The sequence below is a fragment of the Toxotes jaculatrix genome, chromosome 7 (genome assembly GCF_017976425.1).
Source record: "Toxotes jaculatrix isolate fToxJac2 chromosome 7, fToxJac2.pri, whole genome shotgun sequence".
Taxonomy (NCBI): Eukaryota; Metazoa; Chordata; class Actinopteri; family Toxotidae; genus Toxotes; species Toxotes jaculatrix.
In genome coordinates, this window is record NC_054400.1 from 26583521 (window position 1) to 26607678 (window position 24158).

At 42.1% G+C, this 24158-nt stretch overlaps 1 protein-coding gene across 1 annotated transcript in view; it reads right to left on the bottom strand.

The window, feature by feature from the left end:
- Nucleotides 1–8269: 8269 nt before the first annotated feature.
- LOC121184633 (whirlin-like) overlaps nucleotides 8270–24158 on the bottom strand; it is a 70917-nt gene continuing 55028 nt past the window's right edge. The window contains exons 6-12 of the mRNA XM_041042426.1: nucleotides 23652–23837; nucleotides 22720–22911; nucleotides 19639–19713; nucleotides 18098–18815; nucleotides 16689–16864; nucleotides 12969–13097; nucleotides 8270–8446 (exon numbers count right to left, since the gene is read on the bottom strand). Of these exons, the coding sequence (XP_040898360.1) occupies nucleotides 8270–8446; nucleotides 12969–13097; nucleotides 16689–16864; nucleotides 18098–18815; nucleotides 19639–19713; nucleotides 22720–22911; nucleotides 23652–23837 (1653 nt within the window). The remainder of the gene's footprint in view (nucleotides 8447–12968; nucleotides 13098–16688; nucleotides 16865–18097; nucleotides 18816–19638; nucleotides 19714–22719; nucleotides 22912–23651; nucleotides 23838–24158) is intronic.

Consider the following 24158-nt stretch of genomic DNA (forward strand, 5'->3'; position numbering starts at 1 on the left):
GCAGAGCAATGGCCCGGGTGTATGCGATGCATGTTAAGCAGTAGAAGTCAAGCAGCAGCAGACAGAAGAGACAAATGCACAAGTATTAGTTTACTAATTCTCTCTCCCTATGACCGTTCCAGTCCAGATGAACTTGTTATATTCAGTCAAACTGTGCAACTGTTTTGATACTGATCAGTTTTACACCACACTGACTGCACAAATCAACATCAGTCACATTATAGCAAATTTAAATAGTGTTAGCGGTGGCCAACTGTTTCTCAGAGAAAGTCGCACATTGATTTGATACAGTGCAAAAAATAAAAAAAATTAAATTAAAAATCAGGGCACAGAGTTACTTTTCCTCCAAGTTCCACAGTCCAGTGCTTAAACAGCTGAGCAACATCAACACCTGCTGAAGTTACTATGGTCCTGAAATAATCACAACAGCATTGTGTAGAGGTCAGACCCTGTTGGGGAGCCCTGGGGCATGCAGAAAGGTAGGTCCCTGAGAGCCCCCCCCTCCCCTCCCATTCCTCTTTGTGCCTTCCTGTTTCCTGTCATATTTGATCGTATGAATGAAGCACACGTTGATTTAGGAACATGCACTTATGAAAACATTTACAAGATGTTACAAGACTTTGGATAACTGATTCATAGCTTAAGCAAAAATGCCAAACCCTCACTGGACACAGCCTCTCCAGTGTGACGGCATGCTGTTCAATCTGTTTTAGCCAAAACATATTGATTTATAAAGCTTTAACTATTTCACAGAGCTACAGTAGGTGGCAGCAGCGTGCCGAGACATTTATCAATACACCAACAAATGCTTTATGATGGACATTCAACACATTTGTTAAATCTTTCCAAACTTCACAGTGTGTTTTGGTGAGAAACAGTAAACTCCAGCTTTAATATGGAAAAATAGATTTTCACACTCCCCACAACATGACGAAGCCTCCAGATTAGAAACAATGTCAGACTCAGCTACAGCCTCTTATCATTTGTGTTGATATTATATTTAGTTGTGCATGTTCTCAACAACACAAATCACTATGACCCAACTGAGACACAGCCAGGCTTCGGCTTCCAGGGCCCCTGGGAGTCCAGGAGCAGATGCTCACACTGCCCTGCTGAAAATCCAGCAAAAGCGATCAACACTCGTCAACACTGCTACACCACAGTATGTCAGCAGACTGTATCATTACCACAATCTAATAAAGTTTAAACAACTTAACAAAAGCTACTAGCCAACAAGATGTCTTCACATGGCTTGTCTTAAGTGACCAACAGCCTAAAACCCGAAAGGAATTTCATTCACAAAAGAAAAGCAGCATCAGTCAATATGTAAATCTGTTAATTTAAACATTTTTGATAAAGAACCAAAGAACAGAACTGAAGAAGCCTTTCAGACGAGAAATGATACGTCTTCAAGAACATCAAGCAAGTCCAGCTGTCTTTGTATAGCATTTACACAGGCTTCACAATTCACCACTAACTGTCCCTGTTTTTTTTTTTTTTTTTTGCTCCTGTGCTGCAGTGTTTACTTGCACTTTACATCCTCACCCAGAAACTGCACTTTTCACTCTTTCACTCTGCCTCTAACACCTCATCTCAGGGTAAACAACCTGGCTCTGAAATGTTTGTGGTTTACAGGTGATGTACAGTGATGGGGGTCTGCACAAAACCTCAATATGGCAACCTCTACCTAACCATGCTGATCAGTCACAAGCTAATACTTAAAAACATGTAATTAATAATTAATTGAATTCATGATAATTGATTCTATTTTACTTTAGGCCGATCCATTTTTCTATTCATGCACTGGTTTTTGAATGTTTTAAATGTTTTATATATTTTGTCTTTTTGTGTTGTTAAGGAATAAGGCTGGTGTTTTTCTTATTGTCAACAAAAATCCCAAGAAAAGTCCAAAACCAACAATCTCTCAGTGCTTTCTTTGGCTCTCAGGTTGAAGTCCATTACTGTTTTTACTGAGGATGTAAATCTTTAAAAAATACCTCACAGGTATATAGTTTCATTTCTAAGAAAAAAAAAAAGTAAATTCCTGGACACTGTAGTTTTTATGTTACACCAACAGGAGGAAACAGTGCAGTTGGGGACTATTTTCAGTGGTGGATTAATACACGTATGGTGCTCTAAGTGAGTATTTGGGGGCAGCAGGATGGTGCATGTGGTATTGAGTCAATATGAACTACAGTGTGTGTGTGTGTGTGTGTGTGTGTATTCATGGTAATGAAGGAACATGTCACCCAGTGCTGCAATGCTGTTCACTGATGTGTTTTAATAGTTTCTGGATAACAATGGAGCCGTATGGCGCAGAGGAAAGAGATCTATCAGGCTGTGGATACACAGACAATGCTTGCTGGTGCAATACATTGATTGATTGTTGGTGTGAATCTAAACATGGGACTTGTTGACAGACAGAAAAAAAAAACCCATCACCAGTCTTATTCTTTAAAAATGTGCAGCATGCACAGCATGATAAAGAACCAACCCACCAGCTCTTCAGCGGCTGCACCTCTTTTTGCACCATGTCTGAAAGAAATCCGAGCTCATGATTTCCATTTATGGGGCCTTTTTTATCTCCTCACACGCCTGATGACCAGGTTTCTCTCTTGTTGCTGCATGAGTCATGTAAACCTACACACCTGAAAAAGTATCTTAACAAGGTATAAAAATAAAAAATTTAAAATAAATAAATAAAACTCCTGCAACTTCTTGCCAGCTCATTTCTTTACACCAAAAAAACATAACATGTACCTTATAGTTTTATCAGACTTTTTATTGTGTCTACAGGGAATCTGTTTGGGGAATATTTGGAAGTATTTCACTGTGTTGGACATTTGGGGGGGGGGGGGGGGAAGAGACTGTAAGAACCAACACAAGAATATGTGACTTGTTCTGAAGGGTTATTTTTGTGCTGAGCCAGCTGTGATAGGACACGGGAAGGGAAACACACAGGAGATGTTAGCAGTTACATCAGCCACAAAGGGATTACATAACTGTGTTCAACAAAACTCTCTAACCTCTCACCATTTACTGTATATACAGCTCTATAAATCTGTGCGCAGCCTTTTTCTGTACAAGCTTTATCGTTTTTGAACAGTTTGCATTCACAGAAAAAAAAAAAAGAAAAACCCAAAACATTGTGTCGTTTACACAGCATTAAAACAGCACAGTATTCTCACCAACATATCATCCATGAGTCCAGACATGTTAGTGTAGCATTACTCATACATCTTATCACTAAACGCCTACATTTCTCTAACCACTATTATCTCACTGTAGTGGGAACATGTCATTAGATTACAAAAATATAACCATCGTAAATAGAATTGGCCTAAAATATGTTTTTGAAAGAATGGACTGCTGTTATCTCCGTTTGGATTACTTGGCTCTACTGGATTACTTTGGATTATGGTTACAGTTATGAAAACAACTGATACTAAAACATGTCCCAGGCTTATATGGAGCGAGCAAAAAGGAGCAGACCAAATACAAGCCACAGGTATGACTGGCTGTCCTGCCTCTTTCTATAGCTGCTGTAGTCAACAAAAATAAATTCATGCGGTAGATCATAGAATGTAAAAACAATCAGTTGGACCTTTGGTGAATTAGGGGTCCTACAAAACAAAGAATAAACACAGTAAATGCTTTTAAAGGGGCACCGAAGCGATTCAGTGTTGAACTGTCATTAGTTTGAGAGACAGAGAAACAGATTCAGAAAGAAATTGTTCAAATTACAGCAGCAGAGGCAAAAGCCCCAATCTCTAGAGCCTACATTTCCCATGATGCCTCCAATAACATCTTTTTGCGAGCCTTTCCACTTCACGCTGCCTGTTTTCCTGGTTTCACAGGCTCTGACACTCAACTGTAAAATCGGTTGAGTGCCCCTTTAACTGTAACTGATCTTTTTCCTATGTACAACTGCAACAGTACAGACACAGTACACACACTAACTGCTCCAATAACATGTTGTCAGTCGCCAATCAGTGTTACACACCTACCAATCTGCAGTCTTTCTACTCCAGTTTCTTTTTTTGTCTGTGCATTCATTGTGAGATCAAATACTGTAGCTTTACCTTTACAACCAATCCACACAGCATCACTGCAGCTGAACGCCCCATTATGGAGACAGCAGTATTAAAAAAAAAAAAAAATCTACCTCAACAAATCAGTTATTTTCTTGAAACAAATAAAAGGTCTGCAAATGTTCTTTTGATCCTAGTGAACTGATCTGTCTCACTTCAAAACACAGATAGTCCTTTTAAATTTTAGTGCAAAGCTGCAATTACAAACTCAACTGCTTCATCCCACTGATGATCCTTTTAAAGGAAAATACGTTTTATCGTATTATCGTTTTATCTCATAATATAGTCTGGGAGAGTTAGTACTGTGTGAACTTAGCTTACTCTGAGTCTGAACTGCCTTAGACACAAATACATGTGGTGGCAAAATAATGGAAAGGTGCACTCAGTTACCAGTTTACTAGGTTAACTGGTGCAGTCAGACACTGAAGCTCTGCAGTAAATGCACCTTCATGAGGAGTCCAAGGTTTGGTTTTAGTTGAAACAGTTTCAGAGAGACTGACGTTTGGACTGCTGTTGAATTGTATTAGATAATACACAGGTGTAATGCAGAGGTGTATTAGATAATACAGAGGTGTTTCTAATGTTTAAGTCTAACCTCCCTGATATACTGTAAATGTGACACACCACTGACTTACAGGTACTAAAGGTAGGATTTACTGCAGGTTGTTATATTACAGCACTAACTGCTTCAGTTTTCGATACATGCACCTAATGAACTGGCAAGTCAGTTTCATTTCTATATGACCACGATGGGAACAAAGCAAGTGTATTTTTAAGACAATGAAAGGCTTTCCCCCCTGTCAGTGAACAGTATGGCCTTCTGACTGGTCATACAGTCTGTACACTCTGACCTTCTGCATACGTTCCTCACAGTGTGAGCACACCTTATTACTTATAACAGATCAGTGTGTCCTGTACAGTGCATTTGCAGCTCACTGATTCATTGCTGAGTCTCATCAGCGTCCCACAGAGAGCAGGATAACGATATGCTAATTCATATAGGGCCTTCATTGATCTCTACTGTGTAGGTGTTAGGACAGTGTTTCATATAGGCAGCCCTGTCTCCTACAAATTATATATTTCTAAGTGAATAATGACTGAATGAAACGCCACTTTTATTAACAGCAGCACAGTCATGAGGAGGTGGTTGTGGTGGATGGCACTTACAAAAAGTTCCCATCCACAGTCCTGTCTGTGCGTCACAAGCACTGTGGTTAAGGTTCAGGTAAGATGGTGGTTTTTGTTCAGTGTAAATAAGCAGGTTGTGTCAGAAGTCTCTGTGAAGAGAGTGTGTGTGAGAGTCTAAACATAACCATAAAACAGTGTAATCATGGTTTAGTCACTACAAGTGGATGTTGCACTGTAAGAGCAGATATTTTGGTGGAAAACAAACACTGTGAACATTTCACTGATATGATCAGTGTCAGTGTATTTGTTACCTTCCAGATAAGTAAATTAACAACATATCCTCATTACAGTAGGAGACAACACAATACGGTCTGAAATTAATGTTTCTACAAAATGTTTTTGCTATAAACATAATTTGTAGGAGACAGTGTTGATATGGACAATATCACATCCTGCATTTCAAGCTGTTGGAGCAAGACTCAAAATAAAACATGACTGATGTGAAGTAGTGTTATAATCTTGGAGAATATTAAATGCTCTTTCACTATAAACTATTTATATTATAAAAAGTTATACAGAGTCGTTTCATGTTGGGACTATTGGCAATCTACAGTATATACAAGCTATCATAGCGTTAGTGTTTGTATTATACCTATTGAGTTACATGCTGCTAAAGCTCTGAACAGATGCTGAAGAATGTATATGGTGGGTTAAACATTCCCACTCACTTGAATGGGAATGTGGTCTCAGATCTTGGAGCCCGCTGTACATATGCACCATTTTGGTCAATATTAAGAAGCTTGCTAATAGAAATCTGTGGGAACTGAGAGTTTGAGGTTTGATTTGAAAAAAAAAATAGTGATTATTTGATTAGTGAGTAGTTGATTAAAGAATCAAAGGCTTCAATTCAACAGATCCTCTTAAAATTAAAGATAAATTCTTCTTTTAAGGCAAAAAATAATGCTAATCCATGATGTGCTAGTTGAGATGTGGAAATTATGGCTTTTCATTAATGGCATGTCAGGGAAACGATGCCAAACATGAGTCAGACGATATTTGGTCAGTGGACTGGTGGTCAGTCAGATGTTGAAGAGTTTCATCAGAGGCAGAGGAAATCAGACAGATAGCCTGTCTAATCAGCATCTCACCAAAGCTTAATGAAAAAGTGAGCAGGGCCAGAGGGTAGCTAACATTATGAAATCTAACACTTTCAGTAACTAAGCAACCACATGCATTAGGCACACTTTTATCAAGGGTACTTTATCAGTCTAGCTGATGTTTTAAGCATTTCATATGCATTAATCCAGCTAAGCTAGCCTGCTGAACTCCCACAGCCACAGTTGGTATTTTTATTTAGTTAGTTCATTTTCTCTGCTGGTTGTAACTGATCAATCTGGTCTTTTCTAATGTATTTATCAGTTGTCATAACATTGTACTCACCAAAGTCACCGCTGACATCCCACAATCTCGTGACATCGCTAAAAATAAAAGAAAAAGGTCAATAACAACCCTGTCTCCTAGAAATCAGGTTTATATCGATATAGATGTTATGTAGAAAACATACCTGTGACCAAATCCTGTTTTATATTAACATCATGAGGACATGTTGTTAGTTTATGTATTTGGTGTGAATGTAGACAAAATGCTGATACAGAGTGCAGTGATCTGTGATCAGTGAAACCAACCCCCTCCAAGTGACTCCGCTGTCATTAATAAATGTAAAAGCTTCATTCATTAATAAAAACATGAGGGTAATCCAGCCAGAGATTACACTGTCGCCACAACATAGCAGGGAAAACTATTATGAACGTTATTTCTAAGAGACAGGGTTACCAAGAAAGACAAGCGGAGGGGTGACCACACAGGCTGTAAACAAGCCAACAGCTTCAGTAGATGAGCTCGCACTTTATGTGGAGGTAAATGTGAAGACGCCCAAAATTTCAGGAATAATCTGTCATTGCACTGGAAATAGTTGTGGACACAAACTTGCAAATATAAAGTTGAGCGCAGAAATGGGTGTGTAAACTGTTTACACTGTTCATTTTCTCTTACAAATAAGTCTGACTAACCAGGGGGTTTGTTCACAGTCTGATTGAACATAGCTGTGTGCACAACTGTTTTTCAGTGCAATGAGAGGTTTTCACTTTTGTTTAGAATATTTTCTCTATCCATTTCGCCTCCAAATTAAGTAGCAGCTAAAGTGGCTAAACTGTTCGCTTGTTTTCAACCTGCCCGGTCATGTTTCTTGCCCCATCACGCTTCACACTTTCAAATATCACAGTATTTCACTCTGGGACTACAATGTTATTGTTACTGATGGAAATGAAAACTACAAAGATAAGATCCTTGCTGTGCTTGCCTCCAGAGCAGCCCCTATCCACGGATATTATATGAAGATTTAAAAAAATACAGGACAACTGAAGACTCACCTGACTGGCTGTAATATGATTGGCTGTTTGTAACATTTTTTGGTGTGGGAAGCACACTATGAGTCCTAGCTGTCCTCCTGGTGAAACATATAATGACATTTAGGGTTTGAATACTAATAAAACAGAGTTAAATAATGGAACAGATGCAAAAGATGGTTCTGAAGCAGCTATGACTTATGGCAAATAGTAATTTAGCAGAGAACTGCACAGTGTCTTATACGCTTGCAGTATTTATTAACAACATTTCAGTTCACAAATCCTTATCAGGTTACTATAAATAAATAAATAACCTGATGAAGGTCTGTGTACCAAAATATTGTTAATAGACCTTTCTTACTGCAAATGTACAAGACAGTGTGCTGGAAGTCTCTGCTGCACCTGTCGACTCACAGGTGTGTGAAAGTTCTGCTTCTCATGGCAAATATTCATGTAATATCCTTTCATTTAAATTGTGCAAATCTCTGTTGAGTGCAATCAATGCATACTCGACACATCTTTCCCTGAAATTAAAACGAGGGCCATGGTAACAGGACAACATCATGTGGACTTCATATGGTTCCCTCAAAGCAGTAAAACAGTGTCTTCTTAAATATAAGCTGCATAAAGTGCAAAGTTTTCATATTAGAGTCCCGGCTCAATCACCAGGAAGTCAATGTGGTCCTTCTCTTTGGTCTTGAAGGCCTCGGCGATGATCCGGGCGGCGTCCTTGTGCTCCCGACCTCTCAGGGAAATGCCGTTGACCTCCAGGATGACCTGGCCCACCTTCAGCTGGTCGCAGTTATGAGCCGAGCCGCCTTTCTGTGAACATGGAGGGAAGGGAGGAGGGAAGGCAGACAATAATGTGACTGACCCAGTGACACATGAGTGATTAGTCAGTAGAAAGCCTGTGTGTTTGCTGTCACACTTACTTGCAGAACAAAAGATAACATGAGGATTATCTTTTGCAGTCAATGCTACACCTGTTGACAAAGCCATAGGTGCCACTGAAGACACTGAAGACATGTCTCTGGTATTAATAAAAATCATATTACATAGTTTTTCTAAAATCCTGGCTACAGGTCTGATTGTTAACAATCAGACCTGTAGCCAGGATTTTTTTTAGCATTTAATGCTACACTGTACCATACATTTCAGTATGAAAAGCAATTGAAAGGCCACTGCAGCTGAAGAGATCCAGTTATATTGCTGTAATCACAGCACGTCAAGGTCGGATTCAGTATGCAGCTACGAGAATGGCTTGAGTTTTGACCACAGCGTCTTTGTTTGACCAAACCAGAGCTAAAAAGAGAGATATATTCTTATATCCATCAGCTGGAAACTAACACGACTGATATGTAACTGCCCTCAAGTGGCCACTGAAAATCACTGGAACTGACAGTACAGTTCACGAGCAGTCCTTCTTAGTTCCAACTTTAAAAAGTTGCTGTATTTCAGACAAGACTCAGAAAGACATCAGGTTTAACTGTTGAGTTGCTTATATACTTGACATTAGAAAGATTAGGTTGTTGAAGAAAATGAAGGATCTGAGTCAATGACTTAGATGAGTCATTCACTAGCAGAGTCTGTGTCTGTGTGTGTGTGTGTACGCAATGTTACGCGATCATTTGCTCTTCTTCTACACGGCAGCCTAATAGAGTCACAGGGTTAATTCATCCATTCATCCATTTATTGATCCTTCCTCTCCTCAGGACAAACACAACCACTGTCAAAATTGCCCGATTCAATTTAATCCTCAGTGCTGAACATGTTTATTTGCTGTGACATTCAATTACAACGTAGCAGCTGAAACCATCGCCGCAGGGCATACAGGACAATAATAATGAATTCTGATTCTGCTGACTGGCCGAGGAAACTCTGAGAAGGGTAATGAATCAGAGACACTCTCAGCTGCTTCTACCGCCATCGCTAATATGTCTGCGAGCCAGGCGTTAATCTCTAGCTGCTTCCATGCAGCCATCCTATTGGCCAAGAGTACGAGGTTGAGATCATAATAAACAGCTCCCTGCTCAGAAGCTCAAAATACATTAAAGGATTTCAAGTACCCCCGATAGGGGACGTCAGTGTTTACAGTTGAGTTATGCTAATATCTGACATTTATGCCATGTAAATGAAGAGGGGTCAGCTCTTAAACAGAGTCAGGGGTCTGAGATTTGATGACTGAGATGAGTTATTTGTGTTTAGAACCTTTGTACATATGTGAGTGCAGGAAACCGGAGAGTTCTGACGCCAAACACACTTCATTTCCAAACACCAGCCATTGTTTTCTGCTGCCAGCTGCACACTGACGGTTTTTGGTCAAGAGGCAGAAAGAACTGGCCAGCTGTTCCAAGCCAAGATCACCAGGCCTGATCACACACTATATAAAGTTAAGTGAGCGTGCATATTTTCTGTAATGAATTTATGATTCTCAAAATAAAAACAGCTTGATTTTGTACATTTGAGCTCAGAATTCAGTGTAATCTTGTGTAATCCTGCTGACAAATAAATAAACAAACAAACCAACATACAGACACAGGTGAAAACACAACATCCCTGGCTGAGGTAACAAAATTGAACTGCTTAGATTACAAGAGCAGACAGAATTTGTCAGCAGTGATGTTAAAGAACGCAAACCACAACATTTAGCATCTAAACTAACTGATGTCAACACCAGCAGCTTTATTTTGAAGCTGTTTCATTTGCTGCAGGTGGCTGACTGGTGGCACGCCAGAAAGCCTGGGGAGCTACTATATTGCGATGGACTGGCATTTACATGGTCCCAGCAGACTAATCTGTTAGTGGTTTAGCTTGCCAGCTAGAGCAGTTCATCAACTAACCCTGTGAGTAGTCAGTCCTTCACCAGGATTCTCACACCACATACTTTGCAGGGATAAACTTTGCAGGGCCACTTTCTTGGATTTATGCAAATAAGTTTGAAGTGAAGTGATTTGACACTGATTTTTACACATCAAAGCCTGTTTCCTGGTGTTGGGGAGAACGACTGCATATGTGAATGAGCTCACCAGACCTGTGTGGCCTGCTCTCCAACTCTGCTTGAGGCTCAAGGCTACACAAGCACATCTGTATTACGCAGCGCACACTGTGGTGTAGCTTTAAAAAAAAGGTTAAAAAAAAAAAGAAAAAGAAAAAGAAATAAACCAATTTTGATTAACTCACACTTTTCAGTCTCTTCAATACCAATGGTGATTCCAGAGAGCGGGTGCAGCCATTCAGAACAGAGAAAAGTCAGCATTATTAGATAACGCTTAGAGGTGACATGACAGGAATAAAATGGGCTAAATGTACATGTATTAGTGTGCAATGTCACGCTGATCATAGGGGACAATGTGTCTGATGAGCTGCTCGGTGACTGTGAGGGTCATCAGCATACTGACTGACGTTCAATGGGATCCACTGTCCTGAGATTCACAGACATGGGTGAAAGGAGTCATTGTTATGGAAATCACTGCACAGTCACGAAAACTCCTCAAGGATGCCCTGTTCATAAAAGAGGCTGGGTGGAGGCTGGGGGATGGAGTGGGTGGGGAGGGGGGGTGGGGTGGGGGGTATTGGGTTTCTGCTGAGGTGAACAAGGCCGTAACTCGTTCAGTGATTAGCTGATGTTATCGCCTCTCACCCTCAGCCCATATGAAACACTTATGGAAATGTACCGCTTTACGTTCTTTGTACTTGTTGGACTTAACAAGATGTGAAAGGTGTAACAAAGAACCATCAACAGGATTTGTATTTGCAGACAGCTTTAAAATGCTGCCTGTGCAAAAACAAATGCAAGCTAATAATGAGATGTCGGAGGAAAACAGTTTCTATTAAAGCAGAAAGAGAAAGGTTAATGCATTTCTCTGCACAATGTTCAATTCATGTCCTGTAGTTTTAAAGAAAAGACACTTAATATTGGCATTAAAGAATGGCTTAAAGATTCAAGTTTCAAGAACCAAAATTCCTTTCTTGTTACATCCCATTACACGGGTATTAGAGAGTAAATTCTTTTGTTCCGGCTCCTCAACGTTGTTGAAATAATAAAATAACAATTAGAATACAGTTGTCAACCGCTGTCCTGTGGGCCAACGCCTCATTGTCAGTAATCATTGTGGTGTAGTCGGCAAAACTTAATCACCAAGTTGGAGCTGGTGGTTGTACAGGAAGTAGAGCAGGGAGCTCAGCACACAGCTCTGGGGGACTCCTGTGTTAAGGGTCAGAGGGGAGTGGAGATATTGAAGCCCATCCTCACACCTGACGTGAATGACTTGCACACAGGATTCCTCTTATCCTTCCTCTTATTAACTTTGAATTATGTGTAAAAATGATTTAGCTCATCTGAAAGGCAGACAGCGATGTTAGCTGCACAGCTGGGACTCCCTTTAAAGTTGAAAACTGTGTGTAGTCCCTGACACATGCTATGTGAGTCATTTCTGCTTAGCTGTGTTTCCATTGTGTGGGCAGGAGCAGGATGGAGGAGTGACTGGATCTGCTGAACGGAATTGCGGAAGGGAGCGTAGCAAGTGAACTATCTACCCATGTGTTTAAATCAGGCTTTGGTCCATGTTAGCTTGTGGTGGTATGTAAGCAGCTGTCGCAACAATAGAACATTCGAGGCAGCCGAGGACACAGGAACGTAAGACATTTCAGGTCCAGAGAGCAGAAAGATTTGAGGGAATGAACGTTCCTAAGATCAGCTCTTCATGAAATATACACCCCCATTCTCAGAGAGTTCTCCTGACTTGTCTGTACTACACACAGAGAACTTCAGGGGTTTGATGGCATGGTCTCGTACCTCTTCCAGCAATCAAGTCTCTATAAGGCAAATGATGTTACAGTCCCTTGTTTCCTGCCGGAAGGAGATCCTTCCTCTCAGCTCGCACAGCATGTTATCCAGGGACTATACGTTGGCTCGCAGTATGCTTGGAAGAGTGAGGTGGTTGGCACGCCGCCTCCAGCTCACCAGCACCCTGGCTCTTTTCCCTCGTCTCCGGTGCCTCCGTGATTGTACTGTTGTAGTGTGTGGGCTTTTTTTTTTGTTTTCAAGTAAGAAGGGGATCCCACAAGAGTAGCTCTGGATTGGTATATGTAATCACTGAATCTCTTACTTATGTCTAGCAATGTGTCTGTGCCATATCTAAGGTAGCTGACTACTTCTGAGGTGAAAACAATGTCAAAAAATAAATAAATAAATAAAATAAAATCAATAAAACAAGCAAAAAGCTGCTGAAGTTGGTGAGGAGCATAAAAGCGTCCACACTCTGTGCCGTATCATCACCCACAAACCAGGGTATCAAGACTTCAAAGCTCAGCCAAACACTGCTGCACTGTACTGCTGTCTCACCTGAATTGTGACTATGCGTGGCAAAGGTTGGCGTGTATTGGCTCCCCCCTCGATAGCAATGCCAAGGGTGCTGGCGTTTTTCACCACTCGTACCAGGGTAGCAGTGGGTGCTGGGACCGCTGAGCCACTCTGTGGGACACAAGGTGAAGAGAGGTCAGAGGAAATGAGAGAAAGGCTCAACTTGTCATCACTGAAGCATTTTCAGATCTAGATCAGACTTGCAAACTCGACACCTTTTGGATCATCCAATAACAATCCCAAAAAACAAGAGCATCTCCCATTGTGATTGGTCAGATGTGTGGAGGTGTGAAAGGGGTGGGGTTTGAACTTCTCACTCGAGCTAATGACACAAACTAATGAAAAGCTTTTTGTTTTCAGCTGCTGCTGGTTGAAATGTTTCTGTTCGACTAAGCTAAATGATTGTTGAAGTGAACTAACTTTAGCTTTGTTTTGCCCTGTGACAGCAGGTGGTGCTGTGAAACAAAGGATGGCTAAAGATGTCAGTTCAACACTGAGATATGGTTAGAAAAGTTGTGGTATGGTTGAAGTCGAAAATTCTTCAGCAGTCACAATTTGTATGTTGAAAAAAGATCGACATTGTATAAGGGTTATGTTTTCGCATTGAAATACTAAAATTTAATATTGTCTCAATGTGCAAACTGTCAACTTTTCCTATATGTTTGATTTGTATCATTTCATAAATATTCCAAGGCATGTATAATTATTTAGCTTATATTATGTACATTTAAATTGATCATGCTGTCATGTATTTTTTTTTCATTTCTCCAATGAAAGCATATATACACTACTCACAATAAGTTAGGGATATTGTTATTTACATGGATGCTTTTCCTATTTGGTCTGAATTTTAATGAAATAAGTAAAAGTTCCATTTGATATTACTAATATTGATTGAGAAGAAACGCCATTTTCACTAGTTTAATATTTATCACCCCAAAAATTTAGACAACAACAAGGATAGCCCCAAATAACAAAAACAGACAATGTCAGTAGCGAGTGTTTCCACCATTTGCCGCAATGACAGCTTGACAGCGACATCTCATGCTCCTCACTAGCCTCATGATGTTGTTCTGAGGCAATGCGTTCCACTCTTCCACAAGTGCTACACGCAGTTCTGCCAGGTCACGTGGTGGTGGGGTACGATCATCCAGTCTCTGCTTCAGCTGGTCCCAGACGTGCTCTATGGGGTTCAGGTCAGGGGACATTGCTGGCCATACCATATGAGGCACTCCGACTTCCTGAAGTCCAGCTGTGACAATTCTGGCACAATGTGGTGGAGCATTATCATCCATGAACAGAAAGTTGGGGGTGTGCTGGTGGAATTGGGGGATAATGATGATAGTGATGGGGTTCTATGATGTCTCTGAGGTAAGAACGTGCAGTGACTGAGACATCTACGACCAAACCAAATCTGTTTTGCGCTGACTGGTGATGCCTGCCCAGACTGTTGCACCTCCTCTACCAAAGCGAACCCTGGGGTTGACGACCATCATTTCTATGCAAGGTGACCCATCACTCAATAGTGAACAGGACGGTAGACCACTGCTGCATTGTCCAGGTCACATGGTCTTGTGCCCACTGCAAATGTTCACGGCCGTGTCTTGGTGTCAGTGGAGTCACCTGCAACGGTCATCTGGCATACAAGCCAAAGCGGTGGAGTCGGTTGCGAATGGTTTGTCTGGAAACCCTAGTACCCCTCACATCTCGTAAACGGGCCTGCAGCTGTGTGGCAGTGGCATAACGATGTCTGGGTGCATAGGTCCTTAGGTACTGGTCATTGTTGCGGTCTGTCACTCGTGGGGCTCCACTCCTGGGTCTGTCACGAACTCTGCCAATAGTTCTGTGTCTTGATGCGAGCCTGCTGATGACACTTTGAGACACATCAAGTTCATGAGCAACATCTGACTGCCTGCCACCGACCCGAAGGCGTGCTATGGCCAGGTGGCGCTGCTCGTCCGTTAAGTGACGCTGTGTGTTCATGGCTGTTTGAATGATGAACTTGGAATGACTTACTGACAATACCAGCTTTTTATACCCACAGAAAGTTGAAATTGATGCCACATTGAAAAGGGTTGGTCCCAATATGTAAGGCACACTGTACACAGTGAGACCATTACGTGGAAAACACAAAATGAGGTGTGTCTATCACACCAATATAATTGCCTCCCTATCTCAAAAATCTCTGAAGTGAAACAAACACCGTATGAATGACATCCACTGAGTCTCAAGTCACAATATGTCTAACTTATTGTGAGTAGTGTATATTATATGTGGGGACCATATTATAAAAATGGTGTATGAATAAAGGAACATTTGTTGAAAGGTCTGGTTTCTGAAGTAAAACTGAATTATAGGCACTCATTCAGATAATGGGTGAGTCAGTGTTGATTCAGTGTCAGTCATGACTGAAAATCTGACGTATAGTCAACTAAAAATAACACTTTCAGTTTGGTTTCAGTGCTGAGCATCAACATGAATTCAGTATTTCCTTTCATCCATACCTGATGACAAGTGAATGTTTGAATGTTTCAATCTATTACTATCATTTTCTACAAAACACAAGCGGTTTGATCCTCAACGTGCTGTAGGTGGCACAGAATACAGGCTACCTAACAAAACCAACAGTCAAATGAACGGGCTAACAGTCTAATGCTGGGGAAGGAAGGAAGGAAGGCTGCAGACAGTCATTAGGTCAAAACACAGGCAGGTAACAGCTCACAGGATGAACACTATGACACTATAAAAGGAACATAGATGATGTGATAAGAAGCTAATGGGAAGGAGCTGGTATGCTAAGTGGCTAATCAGTGAATAAGGAGCATGGGTGCCAGTGAGTGTGGAAGATCAGGTGACCAGGAAGACCAGGTGGACAGGCTCTATGAATACACACAAGAGAGTCATCTCATCATCATCTGCCGCTTATCTGGGTCCAGGCCCAGGTTGCGGGGGCGACTCCCGCCCAGTCCACAATGCACCTCCTACGGGTGGTGAGCCCATGGGAGGTGGCGCCGTCCAGAGTGGGGCTCAAACCCACGACCCCGAGAGACTGAGTCTCATGCTCTGCCACCTGAGCTAACCCGGCGGCTCACAAAAGAGTCACTGCAGCTAAAGAGGTAATGGAGGTTGTAGAGCCTGAGGCTCAGTAGGGCAGGTGTCTTCAGACACATCAGCTCTTCAGGAAAGCAGCGATTTTATCACATCAGTGACCCACGTTGTTGATCTGCACTCTTTTTCTGTCAGCTTGGATCGCTGCATGCTGTGTGGTCAGTGTTTGTTACACTAAAAGCATGAAGTCTCACTGAAGTGTAGCAGAGACGAGGCGGGAGTTGGAAAAACGAGGCCAATGGCTGAGCCTCAACAACAAGCAAAACGCAATGGTTCAATCCAAAAGACACATATGCACAATGCAGTTGCACTGAATTACTCAGTTCACAGCTGTGTGCCCTGCGTCTATACCTCTTTTCACTCTGCTCTATTCAAAACGTCATCTTATTACAGCTAATAATGAAAGAAACACAGCTTACATTCATGTGATTTTCGACAGAGAGTCCTTGCGTTTTCTTCTCTGTGTTTCTTCATCTGGTTATTTGATTGGACGGCTGCCGTACAGAGCTGAGCTCAATCGTTTTACCGTTATATGTATTCGGAGTGTTTTTGTATGTCTGTAATAAGTTGTGATGTAAGTTGTGAAGTCCTCACTTGTCTGGTGGCCCCCGGTGGAGGTGCATGGGCCCCTGGCTGATCCACATGGCTCTTCTGGTTTTTGCTGGGTCGAGGGCTGCCGTCCTTACTGAGGCCTCCTGCCTCGGCTATGTCCACCCCGCTGTCCTCACTCAGAGTCTGGCCACTGTCTGACAGCTGGGACAGTGTGGCCCCTACATGAGACACTATAATGTTATTATACATACAGGCAATGTATACAGCAACAACTTCCTCTGTGTCAACCTGTGATCTTTCAGTAACATTTTCAAAATATTTTCCAATGTACTGTACTGTACAACATAGCCACCCACTACTGAACTTCAGGATTACCTTTGCACAAATATTCTATTCTATTCTACACACTTCTGTTCTCACTCATTCTCTTTACATTTCACATTAAATGTCTTCCTCACAGATTAGTGGTCTAATGTTGGTTTCAGACAAAAGAAAATCCCTGTGGAAAGTAGTAGGGCAGAAGCATCAATTAGCATCAAATAGAAATGCTCAAGTATAAATACCTTACATTTGTGCTGAAATAGAATTAAGTAAAGGTAAATAGGTCCTTTCTAAAGCTTCGCAAGAGCAAATAGTTCTTCTGAAATTGTGAATAGAATAATGAGGCAAAGCATGATCCAACAAAGCAGCTAACTAGGATGTTATAGACTCGAATGTAAAAATGTGCTCAGGTCTTGGAAACATCAGCAAACAAGGTTACATTACATTGTCACTGCCATAACTTCCAGTGGCATTTGAGGCCCTTGAATGTGTTGATGTGTTTGACTCAGAGTTCGGTTTAGTTGAACCTTGGCTCTAAAACCTGGTGCAAAATTAATGTAGTGAGCAGCACTATAGTTTGTGCTGCTGCTCTCTTCACTGGATGGGCCGTTTTTTAGTTCAAAAGCCTGATATCATGTAATCACAGACACAGACTGGGGACCTGTATGTCTCCCTCTCTCCCCATGATGCCTCTGTGCTGTCAACTATCAGATAAATAGAAAAAAAAAGCCTTTAGAAGGTCAAAGGGCATTTCCTGGTAAGCTTTTAATGTGAAAGATCTGCAGGAAGACTTTTCTAAAGAAGGGAAGTTAAGTGTCTAGAACAGGAATATCTGTTGAAAGAGAAACTCTGGCATTATTGAGGTGTTATTAAGGTCTATGCTTAATATTTTGTGCTGACCACATATAAATATCATTATTTGACACTTTTTTTATATTTGAAAATTCACACCAGGAGTAAATCTAGAGCTCAGCTGTCAGATATATGCCTGGATATATGGCAACATATGTGTTACATGATCCATCATTAAATTACAATATTACCCAGTATTTATATCCTGTGTGTTGAGGCATGCAGGAGATTATTGCTGCACTGGGACACAGCACACACACCGACACAGACTCGTGTACCTCTTTGCTGTGGCCTGGAGTCTGCAGAAAGCCGGTTCATGTCTGTTACGATGACTTTCTGAGTGAGGGCAGGTGAGCAGAGCCTGTCGGGACTGCAGGGTGGAGCAGCAGGTGTGATGAGAGAAGGGCAGGGGGAGGGGCATGGCGAGGGATGGGGTGATGGATGAGGGGATGGCATGGGAGATGCAGCTTTAGAAGAGGAGGCAGACTTTGACAAGATGGAGGACTTCTCATAGGAGCTGGATCTGGAAGAGAGCTTGACAGATCCCTGTGGTTTAGCAGAGCTGGAGGAGTCCCGGTGGTGCAGGAAGCCTGGGCAGGTGTGGTGCCCTGAACTGGGTCTATTGTGGTGGGCAGGATGCTGGTGGAGGTGATGAGCGAAGTGTGGGTGGTTGGGGTGTTCGGTGTCGGAGAGCTGGAAGAAAGTCTGGCAGGAGTGATGGAGTGCATTGAGGGAAGTGTGGTGGCTGGCTCCGGTGCTGCTCTGGTGGGCAGAGGCTGGGGAGGGCTGGTGGGTGGTGGGAAGGGATTTGAGCGACTTGTGGAGGCAGTCCTGGAGCAGCTGGGTGGGGCCAGCAAAGAGGAGGCTGGAGCCTTGCTGCACCAGCCGGGCTGAAGGTTTCCGGCCGAGCTCCTTCTCCCTGGACAGTCTGCTCTGGGCCTGGAGAGGAGCACCTCTGAAGGGTGGAGGAGATTCACCTGAAGCCTGCATTTCATCCTGTCAGTGAAAAGAAGGCAACAGAATACAGCAGCCACACATGAATGATGCCGCGGATTTTGCAGTGAAAGGATCAAAAATATAGTGAAATAATGGCCCAGTGTACCAATACACACATCTATAACTTTGCCCAGCCAGGTCAACTCCTCCATCAGAGCACCTCTAATTATTTTGAGACCGATTTCCTAAGTCTACAAGCCAAATATCTAGGAAATTTGATGGGAATATTTAAAGTCAACCACTGACCTTTCTTCTAGCAATATCATCATCCATACACTCACAATTTCTGCCACTACATTCAAAATCTAAGACGGCAATAAAAATTAATGGAGCACAGTCCTGCTCCATAGAAGAGGAACTCTGGACTCGAGCTCCATGAGCTCTGATCCTTCGCCTCCCCCCGGCTAAAAAGTTACAAATGCAAATGAGAGATCTAATGAATTCATGGTCAGCTTGCCATGAAATGTGCTGAGCACAGCCATGCTCCCAAGGGGATAAACTCTTGATTTTAATGACTTAATGGCCTTTCTTAGTGTCACCCTGTGGGCACGCTTCAGATCTTCACCTCATTGCAGTGTTAATAATCCTGCACTGCCTTGCTGTAGGATGTAACAACCATTACAGCCTCAGTGGAACTCCTATCTGGGCTTTTAACTTTCAGCCTTGTTATATTCATCTAATCTGTCCTCTGGAAATATGGCAGCACTGTGGTCTGTAAAAGATGGACAAACATGCAAGCCCATTCACACACATTGCACTTATCCCTGAATATGATTTTTTTTTTTTTTTTTGTACAGCAGGTAAAACAAAGAATGACACATACCAGTGTAATGTTCTGTAAGGCTTTAGTGTTCTCCTCCAGCTCGTTTTCTGTCCAGCCACCGACAGAGCCATCCGTCTGAAAGAAACAGAGTGCAGTGTTGTAGTACTGCAGGGCTAAATCTGTAATAAAAAAACAAAAAAAAAAAACAAACAGTGTATGGTTTACTTTAGCCTACTTAATGCAGATGCCAGATGGATGGGATTTGCCCCACAGGACAATATAATGAGTGCAAGAAAGTTGGGACAGTTAGAACAAAGTGTTTGAGAAACAGTTTTTTCAGTAACAGCTGAGATCATTTGAAGCTGGAGGCTCTGTGGTTCCATTGCCGCAGAGCATTGTTGTGTTGTTGCTGTAAACCATCTGCACTGCTGGGTCTGCCATGTCTGCCAGTCACCTGCTATGGCTTCTCTTCATAGGAGGCATTTCAGCTACATTTTTCAGTCCTCCATCGCACACACACCGGACACACACACACACACTTCTGTTTTAAACTTATGTCTAAATGAAACGTCTGTCTCACACTTCACTCTTGCTATACACATAAAACTACAACCCCAGCCATATTTTTACACTTCAAGTTTTTTTTTAATTCCATTTTACTCACATAACTGCAGTGATTGTGTGTTGTGCTCTGAAGTCATCCTGTGTAGACACTGACAGAGGACTGAAGATATGTGCTGCTTCCTCTACACAGGCTGTGTAGAGGAAGTCTTAGTAAACTGAACAGAGCACTTGACATCTGGTTGGACTGATTTCACCTCTCTTTACTCCACAGTGCTGCAGGCTACATCCAAACAGTTATTCCAACCAAAATCCTTGACCGTGACCATACTAATCACTTTTCACAGAAGCCACAGGTGTGAGCAATAAAATGAATGATGGAGGAATTCAATGTAACCGCTTCTGTCTCAGTGCTGGTATAGTTCAGGCTGGCTCACTGTCACACAGTCATGGTTTACCGAGACAAACAGAGCCATCATTAACGTTATTAGTAACACCTACAGTCTATTTTAACACCTGTGATTTTTTTTTTACTGTGATAAGTTGTGAAAAGGTGTAAAATTGTGAAACAGGATGTGAAACAGACTAGGTTTTATTTTGAATTTGGCAGATAGTGGATGAACAATATTAAACTTGCCAGTGAAATGAAAAAGCTGGACTTCTACATTTGAATTTGACTTCTGTCCTGATTGAAACTCGGTTCTAACTGAAAGTGAAAATTATTTGCCTTTTTTTTTTAAGGTCACTTTCATAACGGCAAGATTCTCATAGGCCTCGTCTGTTACCTCAAAAACTCTGGGCAAGCTGAAACACACCAGTCAGTGGACACAACAGCACTGATCTGGTGTTAACACTTGTCCATGTGGACTAAAATCTTCTTCTTATTCTTCTTTTGATATTCTTTTTAGTTGTCCTTGACATAAGTGTTTAAGCGCCTGTATAAAAGGCTCTAGCTCTTAATGTACATCTCCAAACCCCCACCCCCTCTTTCTTGACATGCTCTGCCATTTTTAGCAATGTTAATTACAGTTATTGGCTGCTCTTAATGACTGTCTTGTACCCAACCTGCATATAAATATCTATCTAATGAGACAATGGTGTGTCATAACATGGCGTTGTTACGATTTATCTTTCTGTGTCTTGCTGAGTAACTAAGTGACTATCAATTAAATGCAATTAGCTTTTTATTGGGGGGCTTGTAATTTCACAACCACAGTAACGAGCGTGTCAGCATGGGCAATTTCACAGACACATGGCATGTTGCGGCAAACACTGTCACCAGCATGCTTTTAATAGCAGCACCAAACAGCTAACCATGACAAGACAAAATGCACTAAAAGCTCCTCTGGGCACAAAGCGAGTGGTCAGGCAGTGGGCCAGACTCCTGCAGCACAGGGAAAATAATCCACACTCTGTTCAAGCTAAGAACAAACAGCGCTGTCAGATCAAGTTGATCTGTTGGGTCTTCCAGGAGGGCCGGACTGCTGGAGGAAGTGGATCAGAGGGAGACTGCAAACCTGGCAGAATGAGGTCTCTGTGGATTGATGTGGGCCACAGTGAAACATCAATACTACACAGTCGCTGACCTGCCACCCGAGACAGGCTGCTCTGAGTCCAAGACTGATACCAGCAAGCTGAGACTGAGGAGGAGGGAAACTTTTGTATGCATAATGACTACAGTGACACACATGCACACACACACACACACACACATGGTAATGAAGTGTCATTATCCTCCAACTCTCTCTGATTCCTCTGATGTTTACCAGGCTAATGATGGTTAGATGAACAATATAAATAACTTTTGTAACTAATTGTACAAGTTGTATTGTACAACATTAACTGCCCAATAAAAAACGAAAACCTTCAAACAACCAGTTTGGCAGCAGCAAATATTAGTTTCTAACTCTGAGACCAAGTTTATCTTCCAAACGTCAGGTCCTCACATTTCTGAAAAAACCCTGAACAAAGTCTCAAGTGGGTATTAATTTGATAAGCTGACAAAATGTTTGAAATCTGAACAGCTGAATGTAATAAATATAACAAGAACTGTAGTATTTAGATTAAATGTGGACTTTGAAATAAAACAGTACAAGGACTTAACTGATGGGGTTTCACAAGTCAAACCAAGAACATAAGCACAGACAAGAACACTTCGAGAAACCCTCTGAAAAAGGCTTCATTTGTTTAACAGCTTTGTTGAGTTCTGCTTTTTCACTTGTTCTGTCGAATAACGTCAGTCAACAATCCAGAGGTGCAGTCGATTCTGTTCACTGCTAATCACGTTAACAAGCAGCACTTTGTGTCAGCCAGCTGGTATAGTTTGTAAATTACATTTAGCTCATAGTAAATCATTATGTCAGATTATCTGTGAAGCAGCCATGTAACAATACGGTGAAACAAGGTGGAACAAAATAAACTGCAAAGTTCAAAATGTGAGCATGAGAGTTTCCCTTTCAGTGCTGTTATTCCTTAGATATCCCACATATATCTTTGAATAAGGTCACATTGAAGAGGGAAAGTAGAACAAGTCAAGAAAATGGTTGTCACATGTTCATGTGTCGTAGATGAAGGATTTACCATAGCAGGGACAGTGTGTCCTCCATCATGGGTCGCAGGGGCTGTGTGGTTGCAGTGGCCCTGTGGGTGCATCAGTCCCAGGCCTCCGTGAAAGGCCTGGTGGGCTTCCCTCTCACGGTGCAACACCAGCCTGTCGTAGAACTCCAGATCCTGGGGAGCCACCAGACTCCTCACCTCAGACAACATGGACAGCTGCAGGGAAGCAGAGGAGAAAATGTAGCTTGGTTTAGAGCCGTTCATGGCAGGACTTTTCTTCTTCTCTCTGTTTATGTATGACGGCCCTGAGAGCACAACACACTGCAACTTGGGAAAACACACAACATAATACTGAAGTGCACTGCCAACACAGAAAACACACCCAAATACTGAAACACTGCAAGTAGCACAGACTACAATGGAAATGTTTCCAGTAATTTCACGAATCACCATGGCAACAACACACACTTCCTAGCTGTGTTCATCATCTTTTAACGTCCCCCTGGAAACATTTCCGTTGTATTCTGTGCTGCTTACAGTGTTTCAGTCCTCGGTTGTGTTCTCTGGATTTGTTCTGTTTTCTCACTTTGCAGACTCGTAATTGATGCATAGAATAATAAATATTATCAATTAACCATTCATAAAAACAAATTCATTACATCTTAAATAAATCTAATAAATCTCAGTTCCTTCATAAAGGGTTCCTTATTTGAAAGTGGTACCAAAACTTTTACGTACGTACTACCTAGCCTGGTTCCAGACACCTGAGTCATTGCCCACATCTCTAAACAGGTGAGATGAAATGGACATGCAGCCTTGTTATCTGGCTGTATATCCCCACATTCAGATAAATTCAAGCTTCTGTTCACAGGGGATGCTCTGAACAATATTTCCCATGCTCAAAACATGAACCCTTTTGATACCAGTCTCCCTGCAGCTGCAGCAGGCTGTCATACTTTTGCATGTGTGTTGAAGAGCTCAAACAAAGCCATGGCTAACGGCTCCACTCCTATGTGTCCGTCCTGGTACTCCTGCAGGTAGTAGGCCATGGTCTTTCTTTCTGGCTCCGTCAGCAGCATGTAGGACTGCTGCTCCAGAGACACCTGAGCACCTGGCGGACCCACACCTCTGTATACTGCCGACTGGATGGACAGATGGGTTGATGCATGACGAAATATGAAAAGAAAAAAGAAGAGAAAGAAAGACGAGGGTCACATACAGATAGGACAAGGGGAAGTATCTAGCTCTACAAGTCCAGTGGCATGCAGATAGAAAGCCTTCAGATGTGTGCAGCTTCCATTCCCCCCCCCCCCTTATCACGCTCTTGAGAAAGGCACCAGTTCTAAGCTGCAGGGTGAGACAGTCAGAACTTGTTTGTTATCATGGTTATCTTCATAAGCAGCTCAACTTGGGAACAGCTCTTCTCACTGCTGGTAGACTGAGTTTCAGTGAGGTCCTGTGGC